At 42.1% G+C, this 13,977-nt stretch overlaps 1 protein-coding gene across 1 annotated transcript; it reads right to left on the reverse strand.

Annotated features, from left to right (window-relative positions):
• Nucleotides 1-7,205: 7,205 nt before the first annotated feature.
• On the reverse strand, nucleotides 7,206-10,221 carry LOC118212988. The gene is made up of 4 exons (XM_035391572.1): nucleotides 9,882-10,221; nucleotides 8,974-9,361; nucleotides 8,251-8,930; nucleotides 7,206-7,770 (listed from the first exon to the last, which is right to left on the reverse strand). Exons 1-4 carry the CDS (start codon nucleotides 10,219-10,221, stop codon nucleotides 7,337-7,339), a joined length of 1,842 nt encoding a protein of 613 aa, XP_035247463.1. The 3' UTR covers nucleotides 7,206-7,336.
• Nucleotides 10,222-13,977: the final 3,756 nt, after the last annotated feature.

The raw sequence follows: 13,977 nt of genomic DNA on the forward strand, positions 1-13,977 counted from the left end.
ACATTTAGGCATCATGTAGAGACACTATTGTGGAACTGGAAAATAAAGTTTAATCAGTTCAAAAGGTATAATAGAAAAATAAAATATTTTTTAAATATTCACAGCAACGTGTCATTCAAGTCACTTGTATTATATATTTTAAAAAAATTTTAAATACGTAAAATTTCTTCTGCCAGGTCTCAAGGATAGATTTATACACACACCATTAAAACAGTCCCCATTTCATTTCAAGGGTTCTAACATTACACGTCCATTCTTAAATCATGGGTCCTTAAAATGGGACATTTATATTGCCATTGTCCAAATGATGGGGATGATATTTAAAAGAACACAGGCATTTTGCTTCTGCAAGTAGCCAAAAGCTTTTGGTCCATACTGATCATAATATAAATGTGCAACACATACACCCGGCTTTGCTTGGCTGCCTGATCCTTTCAGATGGGTCCCTGGCCAGCAGGGTCCTGGATCAGAACAAAGATGGTGCCAGCGTATGCCAAGATACCGCACTCTCTGTTATTTATGTTCTACCTACGCACTCAGCCTTTTTTTTTCCTGTTGTTGCAGTGATTAAATCTCATCTGCATGCATCGCTTCAAGCCATATCTACACCGGATCCATTAATCTGAATGTATTATTGTCAGCAGGCATGCCTGCAGTGTATGCAGTGGCTTCCACCGCCCTCTTCTTTGTTCAGCGCCACAATCAAGTAAAGTTTTCATACCGATATGTGCAGATTGTTTTACTGTGTGACTACAGGCTTGTGTGTTTGGCGAAGCTGTGTGTGTTGGCAAAGCACACCCATTGTGGTTTCTTGCTCCTCGCGGCAGTAGGTGAGGACCATTTCTTATTCTTTCAGGTCCACGTGACAGATAGGAAACGGGCCTGTGATTACAGGGGGAAACTGACTCGGCCTGGCCTCAAAACACGTAATAAAACAGCACTGAAGTCTTTTTTATGGTGTACGTTATCCTGTTTATCTAAAGACTTTCAGTTTCTGTATGGTTTACTTCTGAGGTTAAGTGAATTCTGAAATCATAGGCCTGGGTTCAATACACATTTTTACTGAACTGAATTACAAGGAATGTGCTCTAAGCATTCATTTTTCCTTTTTCTGAAGCCCTTGAATCATTGAAATGAACCAAGCAAATCGTTAGTTAGTGGAGGAAAACAGTGACACTTCAGCACTGACACATTACACCTATTCATTAAATCAGTGTACAGTAAGAACAAAGTGAATCATTTCCAGGCCAAAATAAGCATTTCATGGGTCGGTTATTTAAACTGTTCTACAGCAGCCATTTTAGAACATTCTCAGGTATCAGTGGCCAGGATCAGCATGCACTAATTTTTCCTGCGATGTAGACAAGTCTAACTAACTTCCAACCATGTTTGCACGTGGGCTGCTGAAAACTCATATTGCAAGCCACATCTTCATGTGAAATTGAGAGTAAAGCTTTCTTTTCTAATATAATCTAATGTAATGAAGGTAATTCTAATAGCAAATGAACAGCACGGTGATACAGTGGTTAGTACAGTGCTTTCTCAAGGAGGTGGGGTTCTGGGTTTGAGTCCCAGCCAGCCGGATCCTTCCTGCATGCAGCTTGCATGTTCTCCATGTATTTGCAAAGGTTTCCTCCAAGTACACTGGTCTCCACACCAAAAGACATGCATGTGAGGTTAGGTATACTAACTGGTCTCATAATTGGAGTTGGTCCCTGGGTGCTGCGCTGTGGCTAGCCCACTGCTCTTAAGCAATAAAGACGTTAAATGCAGAGGACAAATTACTCCGTGGGGTCAATAAGGAGTAGCTGAAGTTAATATCATTTGCCCATCTTTTATATCCAGGTGGACAGTGTCATCACAGAAAATGAAAAAGTAAAAATGTGTTTCTACAGGGCAACAAGGTTTTGGGCTCTTTGGTGTTTTCAAAAGCTTTAACTCCTCATCTTTATGATTCTTTGAGGTTTGCTCCATTCGTTTTATTGATTTGATTTGAAGTATTATCAAAGTATTGTCCTCAATTGTCCTTTGAAAATTGCCTGGTTGAAAAGCAGAGCAGGCTTCTTGACCAATCAGGCTCAAACAACTTACATGATACATTTAAAAAAAAAAAAGAAAAAAAAAAAAAGGATAAGATACTGTGGATGATATGCATCTTGACAAGGTTGTCATCATGTAGGAGAATGTGTTCTCAAAGAATTAAGAAATAATAAAACAAAAATAATCTGCTGAATAAAAGGGTGTACTTGCATGTCGCTCCATAGAAAGTGAGCATATCACTGTGTACACTGATTTATAGTCTGCTCAGCCCTGCCCTGCAAGACTCTTTATTGAGGTATATCTCAAGTGCTTGTTGCCATGACAACATTACATTAATAGAAAATTTCACCAAGGGTATGAAGAGTTCACCAGTTTCTTCAGTGGCAGTGTTCCAATGACTGTGCTACTTTAAAGCTCGGGATTATTTCTGCTGAGTGCACTTACCGGGTAGACTTTTCCATTAATGAGCAGGAGAGACTGCTTATGCCCTGTGTCAGCACGAAAGACTCCCTGCAACCATGAGCATCTCACTCTCATTCTCTTGAATATGTATTTTTAAATGTGATGAACAATTTAGAAGCTTTTAAGAGGATCTGGATACTCTGCATTGGTTATCAGATACTCCCTGAACTTATCGGTCATTGCCCACTTCAAGGCTTAAGCTGCATAGCACTATAATTGTCCATGTTTCTCTCTGAGGCCCAAAGACTGCGATTGGCAAAGGCCACTGGTCACTTCTGGCCCCCCATTTCCTGTGACAGAACTGCCCCTAAGCCTTGATGGCCTAGCATCTATACATGGCTTAGAAGTCCACGTATGCCAAAACAGGGGCTGAGGTTAAATCTATGCGTCAAGACATGGAACTCTTGCTCACAGTCAAAGCTCTGACTTGGTGGATGGCTTACCTGCCATTCCTATGTATGTACAGTGTAGTCCATAACTATTTGGGACTGTTGCACAATTTTATTTATTTTATGTTTTGGCTCTGTACTGAACAGAAAAAGTAATTGGACAAATTAACATAATCCACAATAAAGTAATCATATTTAGTACTTGGTAGCACTCCACTGCCTGAAGTATACAACCCACAGACATCACCAGATGCTGGGTACCTTCTATGGTGATGCATTGCCAGGCCTGTACTGCAGCCATCTTCAATTTCCATTTGTTTCTTGGGAATTTCCCCCCCCCGAATCATGTCTTCAGAACCTGACAAGATGGCACTGTATGTGTGAATATATCTATGTTCATATGAATTTAGTTGTTGTTAGTCTAGCTTTAAAAAAAAGGGAAAATAGAAAAACTTGCGTAAAATATCTTTGTTTTTGTTTTGACTGTTAAAAATCAGCCTCAAGCACCTGTCATGTAGAGAACTCAGTGATTTGATTGGATAGAGTGGTCACTATCCGCTTTGGGATTCTGCTTGTGATTTGATTAGATGATTAGATAGCAAGGTCATTCAGAACTTTGACCATGGCACTTGAGTACCTGTCAAATACTCTTTTATATTCATTGATTTATTTCAAATCCAATTAGTCAAAACAAATTGTCACTGTCCCAATACTTTTAATTGCATTTAAAACACAGAAACCTAACCTAGATGGTAGTGAAATTGATATTTTTGGGCGAAATAAAAAGGGACAAATGACTAGAGTCATAAAAATCCAAATAACTAAAATACATCTTTGGGTGGATGGAACATATGATGTACAGCATTGTATATGCTCAGTTGCTCTTAACATAGAATAAAGAACTTGAGTAATTCTAAACACAGCCACATGAGGGCAACAATGTCTGTCAACGAGACAATGTCTCTGGAAATGTTCTATTTTACAGTGCCCATTTCAATCTTTGCATTCACTGCTGTTTAAACATGAATGTACATAAACATGTTGGAATCAAGACTAATCAAAATGTAGTTTATAGTGCCATAGAGCATGGAGCATGAGCATGGACTTCCTTGGACAGAGGACTATGGCTTAGTTACAAATGAATATGAGTGTCCTCTTTGATCAGAGGGGAGTGTACAGTGTAGCTCTCAGAACAGAGGAGGCTCAATTGCAATATATTCAGTAATTTCCTTGTACCTTCATGCCCATTATCTCACTAAGCACTAATAGGTGCTTCGTAAGATTTATAGGCACAATTTGCCTGCTATGGTCTGATAATCATTTTCTGTGCTCGCTTGGAAAGTGGTGCAGTAAGAGCTTACTGTGAATGATTGCAGGCCAAGCACCCACAGAAACAGAAGAGATGAAGCAGAAGCATGCTTCATAGCTACAAGCACTTTGTTAATCAGTCTAAAGGGATCGGGAGCAACTCTTTTTTTTTTTTTTTTTTTCCCCAGAAGCAGGATCCTATAAAGGTCATGAAAGAGACTAGAAAACATGGATTACGAGTCAGGGGCTCTTTTCACCTGGCAAATGCCCACAATTCTCACACGGTTCAGTATTTCAACCTTTTAAAACTCTGGCAGCCAGGTTGCTCCATTGTTTTGGCTCACCTTGTTGATCCGCACTGAGGGAGGTACCGATACCCCCCAACAAGGTCAATTAAGTGTTTTACTGGCAAAGGAACGGGGGGGGGGGGGGGGAGAAACTGGGCCGAAAGAAGCAAAGAGACAATACATTCATGTTCTTATCAAGAAATGTAGCTAAAATGTCAGAGAGTAAATGTTAGGACTAATTAAATAATTACGACCACAATTAAGTAATTATGTATTAGCCAATGCTTGAGCAGCCCTCGTGGCCTACGAGCAAGATTTCAGCTCACATGGACAGCTGGAGCCATTTCTGAAATCCTACACAGAACCAACTAATGTGATTGTAGCTCATTAGAACAACAGAAGCATTGGGGATGAGATGTTCTCACCTGTGCTGCCAGTGAAAGGAATAAGTGCAGGCACAAAGTGAGCATGTGCGGTCATATGAAGCAGCTAAACCGATTTCACAGCGATGCTCCTCGCATTAAGAATTAACAATACAAAGCATCCTGCGCTTTCACTGGTCACAAACTGCAACCCTACAGTCACTGCTTAATCACTGAAATGTCGCCAATTATACACACTTACAGGGGCATTCAATTTACTGCACTGTACTTTATGAAGCAGGTCAGGCAGTGTTGCATTTGGCTGTGACCAGTGGAACAGCACTTAAAAACACTCCTCACTCTCACTCAAATGTGTGTCTCCCACAGAAATAAACAGCAGGTGCAGCCAAGTACTAAATATGATGACTTTATTTCAGATTATGTTCATTTGACCAATTACTTTTGCTCCCTTGAAGTGGCGGACCGTCAGAACTTTGACCTCATGTTCCTTGTTTTATTTAAAATCCAATGCGCCGGAGTACAGAACCAAAATAACAGACATCGTGTCACTTTCCCAAAACCTTGCATTTAAATGTATATCTCATAGCCCTGCTACAACCCTGCCAGTAAACTTTTGATAACCATACAAATCATACTTCTCATAAGTGGTAAACAGAAGGAAATCTGAACAATATCACTAGGTTGTCTACAGGCAGGTGCATGATCCATTAAGCAGCTGCACTAATGATTTCACAGAGGGTTTACCTCATAACATTGACCTGAACACATCCAGTCACTGTGCTCGGGATTATTTATACATTTAACTCCTCAAGAATAAGGCAGACAGATGTAGCCTAATACTTAGAAATGTCACTGAAATGAACTTCCCAGCAAACTACCTATATAGTATCTGATTTGTTACATCAACCTTAAAACCTGCAACATTAATGGTTTCCTTGTACATGTAACTTAATTATGAGCTGTGCTTAATTTATTAGCAGGAATTCGTTTTTATTGAAAATCTAGTTTTGCTTAATCATACCAGTATATACTACTTTCATTAAGAAATATTTGCACTCTGACTAAAAATGACTTTTTTCTTTTTATGAAACACAAAATGCAAACACATTTCCATAGAAGTTTGTTTTACAGTTTACAGTAGAATACATGTGACTCTATAAAGATATTTTGATAAAAGCACCACCGTACTAGATTGTATATACTTGGCATTTTTGGTAGGAGCAATGGGGTTATGATGTGTAATACATAGACATATATACGACAGCTGTACAAGGATTTGATACAAAGTTTCAGTAAACTATTTCAGGTAGTTTCTGTTTTCTGCAGAAAACTGCAAACAAAAAAATCCTCTTTTCGTAGGTGGGCACCTAAGATAATATATTAAAGCTTGTGGAACCACTGTTTAAATTATCATTTACTTCTGCAGTATCAGGTTAGACAATCTAGAAAAAAAAACCTAACATAAAAATCTGTAAAAGGTAAAAACTGTGAATGGAAATATATTACATGTAAAAATATGTACATAGCAAAGCATATAATCATAAAATATTAATGGCAGAACCCATGGAAATGGGGGGTTGGGGGAAGACACAGGCTTGGAGAGTTCCCCTCCAAGTTCCTAATTATATAGGCTTTTCATAGTCTTACTCAATTATAATACTTTTAATACTGTTATAAGAGTATGTTTGTAAGTATGCTCATTACATGCAATATTCTAAAAATGACACGGCTATCTACAAGGTAGCCTGTAATTAACAATTAAGTTAGACTTACTTTCCTTAAAATGCATTATCATTTCAATGACTTGCACTCCTTTAGCTATTCCCAGTGAATGGGAAAAGTCTTGTGAGGTCTGTGTCCCATTAAAAACACATTTATTAAGTGCTTTAGATCAATCTGCTCTCAGTTGCCTACAGGTCAGCTGTACACATGAAAAAGTACAAATACGGAATACACCGATCAGCCACAACATTAAAGCCACCTGCCCAATATTGTCTAGGTCCCCCTCGTGCCACCAAAATAGCTCTGACCCATCAAGTTTTTTAAATCATGTGGAAATAATTCACCCTCAAACAATATCTTAGCTTTTTATAGCCCTGTAGCAACTAATAATGTAATAACTACCAATAGTGTAATAACTCCCAATAATGTAAGCCATTTCAAATTTTTTATGTAATAAAAACCATAAAAAATGTATGTAGTAGTAGTAGTAGTAGTAGTGTGCTTTATTGATCCTCGGGGGGAATTTGCACTGTTGGAGCATCAAAGACAACAAAGTAACACAATCAGATACAAATATACAGTAGATACAAATATATACAGAAATCCAAATATACCAGAGGACACCTTCAGAGGTGGAGTCCATGCCTCGACGGGTCAGAGCTGTTTTTGGCGGCACGAGGGGGACCTACACAATATTAGGCAGGTGGTTTTAACGTCGTGGCTGATCGGCGTATGTTTTTCGAGCTCATGTGAAAAACTGCTGGATGGTGAGGGCCTGTTTCTCCTGGCCCGCCGTGACTCTGAGCTGCACGATCTCCTCGCTGTCGGACAGCGCCTCCTCCTCCTCCTCCTCGTCGCTCTCGCAGTTGAAGTCCTCCAGCGCGGCGGGGAGCTCGGCCAGCGCCCCGGAGCCCCGTCCCGGCAGCTTCACGTCGCGCATGACGGCCACGTTGTGCAGCACGCAGCACGCCAGGATGATGCGGGCGCTGCTTCTGGGCGAGTGCTGCAGGGGCAGCACGGAGCGGTCCAGGCAGGGGAAGCGCGCCTTCAGGAGCCGGACGGTCCTGCCCGCCACCGCGTGGGTCCGCCGCAGCGCCTCGTTGTAGCGCACGTCCGCCTTGGTGTGCGCGTTCGGGAGGGGGGGCAGCAGCCACTGGTTCAGGGGGTAGCCGGAGTGAGCTACGGAAACAAAAAGCAGAGACATTATTTAAAGACACGTACTCTGGACAGACCTGGGTCAGATACATACTTGTTTTGGATTCAAATACTTTTCTACGCTTTACTGATCTTGTCTGGTGTATTGGAACCAATGAAATACACTCAGAAAGTGCAAACCCTGCCTTCTGGTCATATTGGCAGGCTCAATTACACCAGGCAAGATCAACAGAGCACAGAAAAGTATTTGAATCCAAAACAAATACGTATTAGACCCAGGTTTTGATTCTGGAGGTCTGCAATCTGGTCGTTTAGTTGCATTCTTGCAACTTCCTGTAAAAGGGTAACAATGTGGTAAATGTCAATAAACCAGTAAGACTTTTTAATGTACATTTATCATATGTACACTACATGAGTAATTATGACATACACATTAGAAGTCAGATACATTATACACACAGGTCAGAAAGCATCGTTCATGACCTCTTGCCGGTGTGTCCTTACCGATGAGGTGTCCCTGGCCGAGGTGGCCCCTGCTGCAGAAGGCCTCCAGCGGGCTGTGCTGCAGGACGTGGGAGCAGCTGAAGGACCCGGGGAAGCGGGCCACGGCGCTGCTGATCCTGCAGTCGGCTGTGGCGGTGATCTGCAGGTTCATGGAGTAGAACTGCCTGCGGTTGGCGTAGAGGTTGGGGTTCACCTCCGGGCGCCTGATGGCGACGTGGGTGCAGCCGAGCGCCCCGACCACGCCCGGGAACCCGGCGACGCCCAGGAAGTCCTGCTGCACCCGCTTCTGCGCGGCGGAGGCGGGGAACCTAATGAAGCGGTCGGAGACGGCCACCAGCGCGTCCGACACGAGCTCCACGATGCTCCTCGCCACCGTCTGGTCCACGTCGAAGGAGTCCCCCATCGGGGACCGGAAGGCGCCGGTGGCGTAGAACGCCAGGGCAGTGCAGACCGTCCCCTCCGCCCGCATCCACTTGTTGGATATGTGCGGCTTGAGGACCGCGCACAGGTAGGCGATGGTGCTGCGGTCGAAATGGAAGCGCTCGCGCAGGACGTCGTCGTGCAGCAGGGCCAGCTGGACCGGGACGGAAGCCGGGCCCGAGGCGGGGGAGTCCGGGGGGCGGGGGGGGAGCGTCGTTGCCAGGCGACGCAGAGGCGGGCGCACTCGGATTCGCGCCGGGCTCAGTGACGTGCTCGACGTACCGGTGCACGTCCCCCACCAGCCGCCTCAGCACCTTGACGGCCTCTGCCTGCAGGGACACGCACAGCCGCTGCCTGTTGACGATGGCGGCCATGGCGGGAGCGCCGTCGTCGGCGTGCTGGCGGCCCAGGTTCCGGGACGCGGGCGCGGCGGCCTGACCCGAGCGCTCGTCGTCCGGGTCGTCCTCTCTTCTGTCACCGGCGGAAACCTCAGGGTCCCCCGTCTGGTTTTCCAGCAGGGCGGCGCAGGACATCTCATCAGCGGCCAGGGGGAAACCGGAGTAGCTTCTCGCCATTTTACGGGAACTGGAGATGTCTGTATCTCCCGGGTAACCAGAAAAAAATCCCATGGAATGGCGGCCAGGAGAACTGAAGACGTCCGTCTCTGACTTGCTCATGTCCATTCTGGGGGCTACGAGAGAGACAACATTTTACCAATCTGTGCATGTTATCCATTAAATACATACGTAGCTCTTCTTAGCCATTTCCAAGCTGATCTGATTGATACTTGGGTATTTAATTTGGGCTGGTTCATCTGGACTGATTATTTCAATCCTGATATCAAGATAGATTTGCTAGTAAAGACATCCCCACAGAGTTTTCTAATACCTGTGATATAACACAGTTGTTCTGCTCATACAGTCCTCAAACAAATGCATGACTAATCAGGTTATGAATACTTAAATTAAAATGGACATAAATTGGTGGGCTTGAGTTAAACAGGTTATGTGTCCGTAGGATGACTCTGGAACATCCTTACAATACTGTTAACAGTCAACTTTGGCCATGCATTGCATTCCAGTGTCCCAGTGAATACTACCAATTACGCTCTGTCACACTAGACACAAAACGGACAGTAGCGTGGTATGTGACATTTTCCCTCAGCACATTACACCAAGCCAACGGTAAACTGTGCAGATTCAAATACTCACCACCGATATCAGGCACATTGCAGGGCTGCACGGGGGGTTGCCTGAGCAGAGACAGCAGCCTCTGCTCCAGCGGCGTGAGCTGCGGTCCAGAGTCAGAGTGAGAGGACCTCTGAGCTTCGACTTTCTCCAAGAAGACCCGCTTCATATAGAGCCACTTCTTCCGCACGTCCTCGCCAGCTCTGGCTCCTTTCGAGGTTTCCCCCAGCTGTGCCGCGATTTCGCTCCACGTGCTGGTCTTCCGTCCCCACGGGAGGAAGCGACTTTTCGTGCCATAAAGCTGATCCCATCTTTTTATCACCTCTTTAATCAGTTTTTCTTCTTCCTCTTTGCTGTATCGCATTCGTACTCGTTTTCCATCTTTGAGGTAAAAAAAGAAAAGAAAAATAGGTTGTACAAAGTATGGTAGGGAGTCATAATGAAACGAATTAACATAATTTGGTAGGGAGATGAAAATCGTTACTCTGGCTGACACTGTGTTATTGCTCCCAGTAAAGGAGACTAGAACAATGTGTTGTCGAGGTCATTATTCATTATTCATGCTCTCAAGACGTAATAGGAATATGCCGGCTTAAAGTCAATTTGTGTTTCTATTCCTTGATGTAAAGCATAATTTGTCAATTAAAGTACTTTTCCTTTCAAACGTTGTCGGCACACATACTGTGGGGCGCAACAACAGACACTATTGTGAACTGGATTGTGCAGACATGAATTACTCAACCATCCACCCTACAGTGTACCAAAAAGAAAGCCCTTAAAAATGCAAAACGCAAAAATTGCAAAACACTGACACACTTCGCTAGTAACCTGTTAGCTGTCTTGATGTGCTGGACCAAACGTAAACAGGCTAATGGCATCATCTTCAAAATCATATTTATTATTGACCACGCGTCATAGACAAACAACTAACTAATGATGCACTATGTACTTTGGATAAGTTAGCTAGTTAACCCGGATGCGGAAGAAACTGTCTAACTACATATGCGCTGCTTGCTTGGACGATTAACGTTAGCTACGTTAACTCAAGTCAACAAATGAGCAAAAAAACAAAGGGAACTGTGCCCTCTGCCAAGAAAAAATTTACGAATAAATAAAACACGCTAAAAGCTTTTCCCTGAACAACCTAAAATCCAAGGTGATCACAAACATTTTGAATATCAGTTTAAACTTGACCATTGATGGACAATCTCACTGCCAAAGCCAGTCAGATAGTATTAATATAAACCGTTAGCCAAGATAAAAAGCTGTCAGCTGTCTTACCATCGTTTTCAGGAGTGGATTGACCGCTTGCGTTATTCTTCCGCTTCAGATGTAACATGGGCCACTGAGAGTGATCTGAAAATGTTTGATTCTGACTTTCCATTTAGCTTACGATGTCATAATTCGTCAATATGCCACAACTAAATCAACATTTGAATTTATAAAGTTTGAACTATACTATTCTGTTCTAATGGCGGCTTTTGTTTCAAAGAGGTCAACAGAGTGCTGTCTTTTTCGATTGGACGAAGCATTCTTCATTTTTTCGTTCCCGTGCATTAGCGATTTAACGCATGGTCTTCACACTGCTGCCATCTACTCCACAGGAGGTTGAAATGCATCAACAGAATCCGATTCTGACAGTTATGTGGTTAGCCAGTAGGCTACTTAGCCTAGCAACGTGACGTTTAATTCCACATTTTTGCACCCAAGAACGATGTTATACAGGTTTAAAAGGTTTAAGCAGAATCTATGCCTGCCATTAAAAGTATTGATATCAAAATGACGCCAAGTTACTATACTACAAACAATATAGACTATCTTGCCTCACAGAAATTAAAGAAGATGTATTCCAAAGTAATGCTACCCAATGTCTCCTAAATTGTTTCAAGTCACTTCATTTCAACAACTACGACTGCAATTGCACAAACTATGCAATACAGTTTCGGGCCTCTGGATGGAGTAATTATTCACTTTATTTTCTGTTATATTTTGACAGGCATGCCATTATTAAAGTACCCCAGCAGGCGGCGGTATGCACGCACGAATTATTTAAGCAGGCTATATCACTAATTTATGATATTGGAAACGCAGGTTTTGTGCTATTACAACGGCTGGGTGTCGGGCATATTGCAAATTGTTCGTAGCCTACAATTACAGCGAATATCCCCGGTTTAAAATAACGAATCTGCACGGTAGAAGTAAAGCAAACAGTGACAACAACAACAACAACAATAATAATAATAGTAGTGCCATTAAAAGTAATTATGCATGTACTACTAATTACTAGGTATATGTGTACTATAAATTTTTAAAAATCAACATCTGCCAGGGTGCAGGAATTTCGTGTTCTTAAGATTAATAATCCAATAAACACCGGTTAAAATACAACAAGGTTAAATTAAACACAATTCAATAAGCAATAAACAAGACTTCATGATAAAGTATTTGCTAAACACAATTGTGCTTAGCTGGAGTTCAAACTTCACGTATAAACATTCAGACCTCAGAACTGCATTACAACTGCTAATCCTCATTTCGCAGCATCTGATAGATGTTCCAGTTGTGATGCGGTTCACGCTGCAATTTACCCATCAACTTTAACCCCCCCTCTCTCTCTCTCTCTCTCTCTCTCTCTCATAAGAACGTATGCAAGATCGTGGAAGGGAAATGCGGGTTTGTGGTGATTTGTCCTACAAAATGAAAAATATCACACTTGTTGACAAGACAGAAACACTACAAAAGAAAAAATCTTTATCTTGGATTGATCAGCGTTATCAGTTTCCAAGACAATGCAGCGTCATACTCCAAAATCCCGAATGTAAGCTTCTTCTAGCTGTTTTAACAGCAGGCATGCTCGACTGTGAAGAAAGTGTTTGTCTTCTTAAACACTTTTAAAAACAACACCGTAGGCTATACATCTCCAGTTCCAGTTTCAAACATTAAAAGGGTTTATTCAAGCAAAAAATGCGATTCTGCTGGACACCTTTTAGGATTAATGTCATAGTAAACTTCACTATATGAACTGCGTTGTAGCATATAAACTAAGTAAATATATATTTTTTCGTGGGTGGCATATCACCGGGAACAATGTATTAATTTATGATATATATTTTCGACTAAACTCAAAACTTCGACAAAATTTAAAATGTAATATATGGCAAATGTTTATGATGGCTATAGGGACACGAGACTAATATTTCCTTACTGAAGGTAAAAAAAATGTGGTTCATTCAAAATCATTAACACACCGTAAACTTGCCTCAACCCTCAGACTTACCGTTTTATAACCCTAACCCTAACGCTAATTTGAGCCCTAAAACTTACCTGGACATTTTACTGTGCAGGTCCCAAATACCCACAGTGCTTATACTTACCATCATATGAGTGGGTCTGGAGTGTCTGTTGGCAGAATGAAGCCTGTTCTATCTATAGAGCACAGGGCTTGATTAACTTCATGTACTTGCTATTTGGGGGTTCAGGCGTGGTGTTTGCCGTTTGCTCTTTTTGCTGTCTCTTGCCTTGCTGCTCAGTAAAGTGTCTTTGTGACAGTTCACTGTAAAAAGCGTTATACAAATACAATTGAACTGAATTGACAGATCAACAGAGGCATAAGAGAAAGAGATACTTTATCCCCAGCCTTTACCAAGCCCCCCAGCACCAGCTGATATAGCCCCCCAGCACCAGCTGATATAGCCCCCCCAGCACCAGCTGATATAGCCCCCCAGCACCAGCAGTGACTGACGACTGCGATTACACGGCCTTCCTTAACTAAGCTCATAAAGCACCAGGCAGTAAAACCGAAACTCCTGTAAAATCCAATTAAGGAATTATCTGACTGACTGTATCTTTAATTGAAAACAGAAGTGACAGTAAATTTCTGTGATATATCAGCATCAATCGATACTGCTGTACAATCCAGTCTCAAGAAGAGATTTATAATGTCAAACCTATATAGGTAACCCCATATTCTCCACCCCTAAAACCACTGGTGGATGAAATTAAGACTAAGTGTGCTTATTAAATAAATAAATAAATAAATAAATAAATAAATAAATAAATAAATAAATAAATAAATAAATAAATAAAAACACAAGATGGTCAGATTATTGTTTACAACATA

Source organism: Anguilla anguilla, chromosome 14 (assembly GCF_013347855.1).
Source record: "Anguilla anguilla isolate fAngAng1 chromosome 14, fAngAng1.pri, whole genome shotgun sequence".
Lineage (NCBI taxonomy): Eukaryota > Metazoa > Chordata > Actinopteri > Anguilliformes > Anguillidae > Anguilla > Anguilla anguilla.

Coding starts and splice junctions, on each gene's coding strand:
- LOC118212988 (XM_035391572.1), bottom strand. CDS start 10,221: ATGCGATACAGCAAAGAGGAAGAAGAAAAACTGATTAAAGAGGTGATA. Junction 9,362..9,881: donor CAATGTGCCTGATATCGGTG/GTGAGTATTTGA, acceptor TCTCTCTCGTAG/CCCCCAGAATGGACATGAGC. Junction 8,931..8,973: donor GCCGTCAAGGTGCTGAGGCG/GCTGGTGGGGGA, acceptor CACGTCACTGAG/CCCGGCGCGAATCCGAGTGC.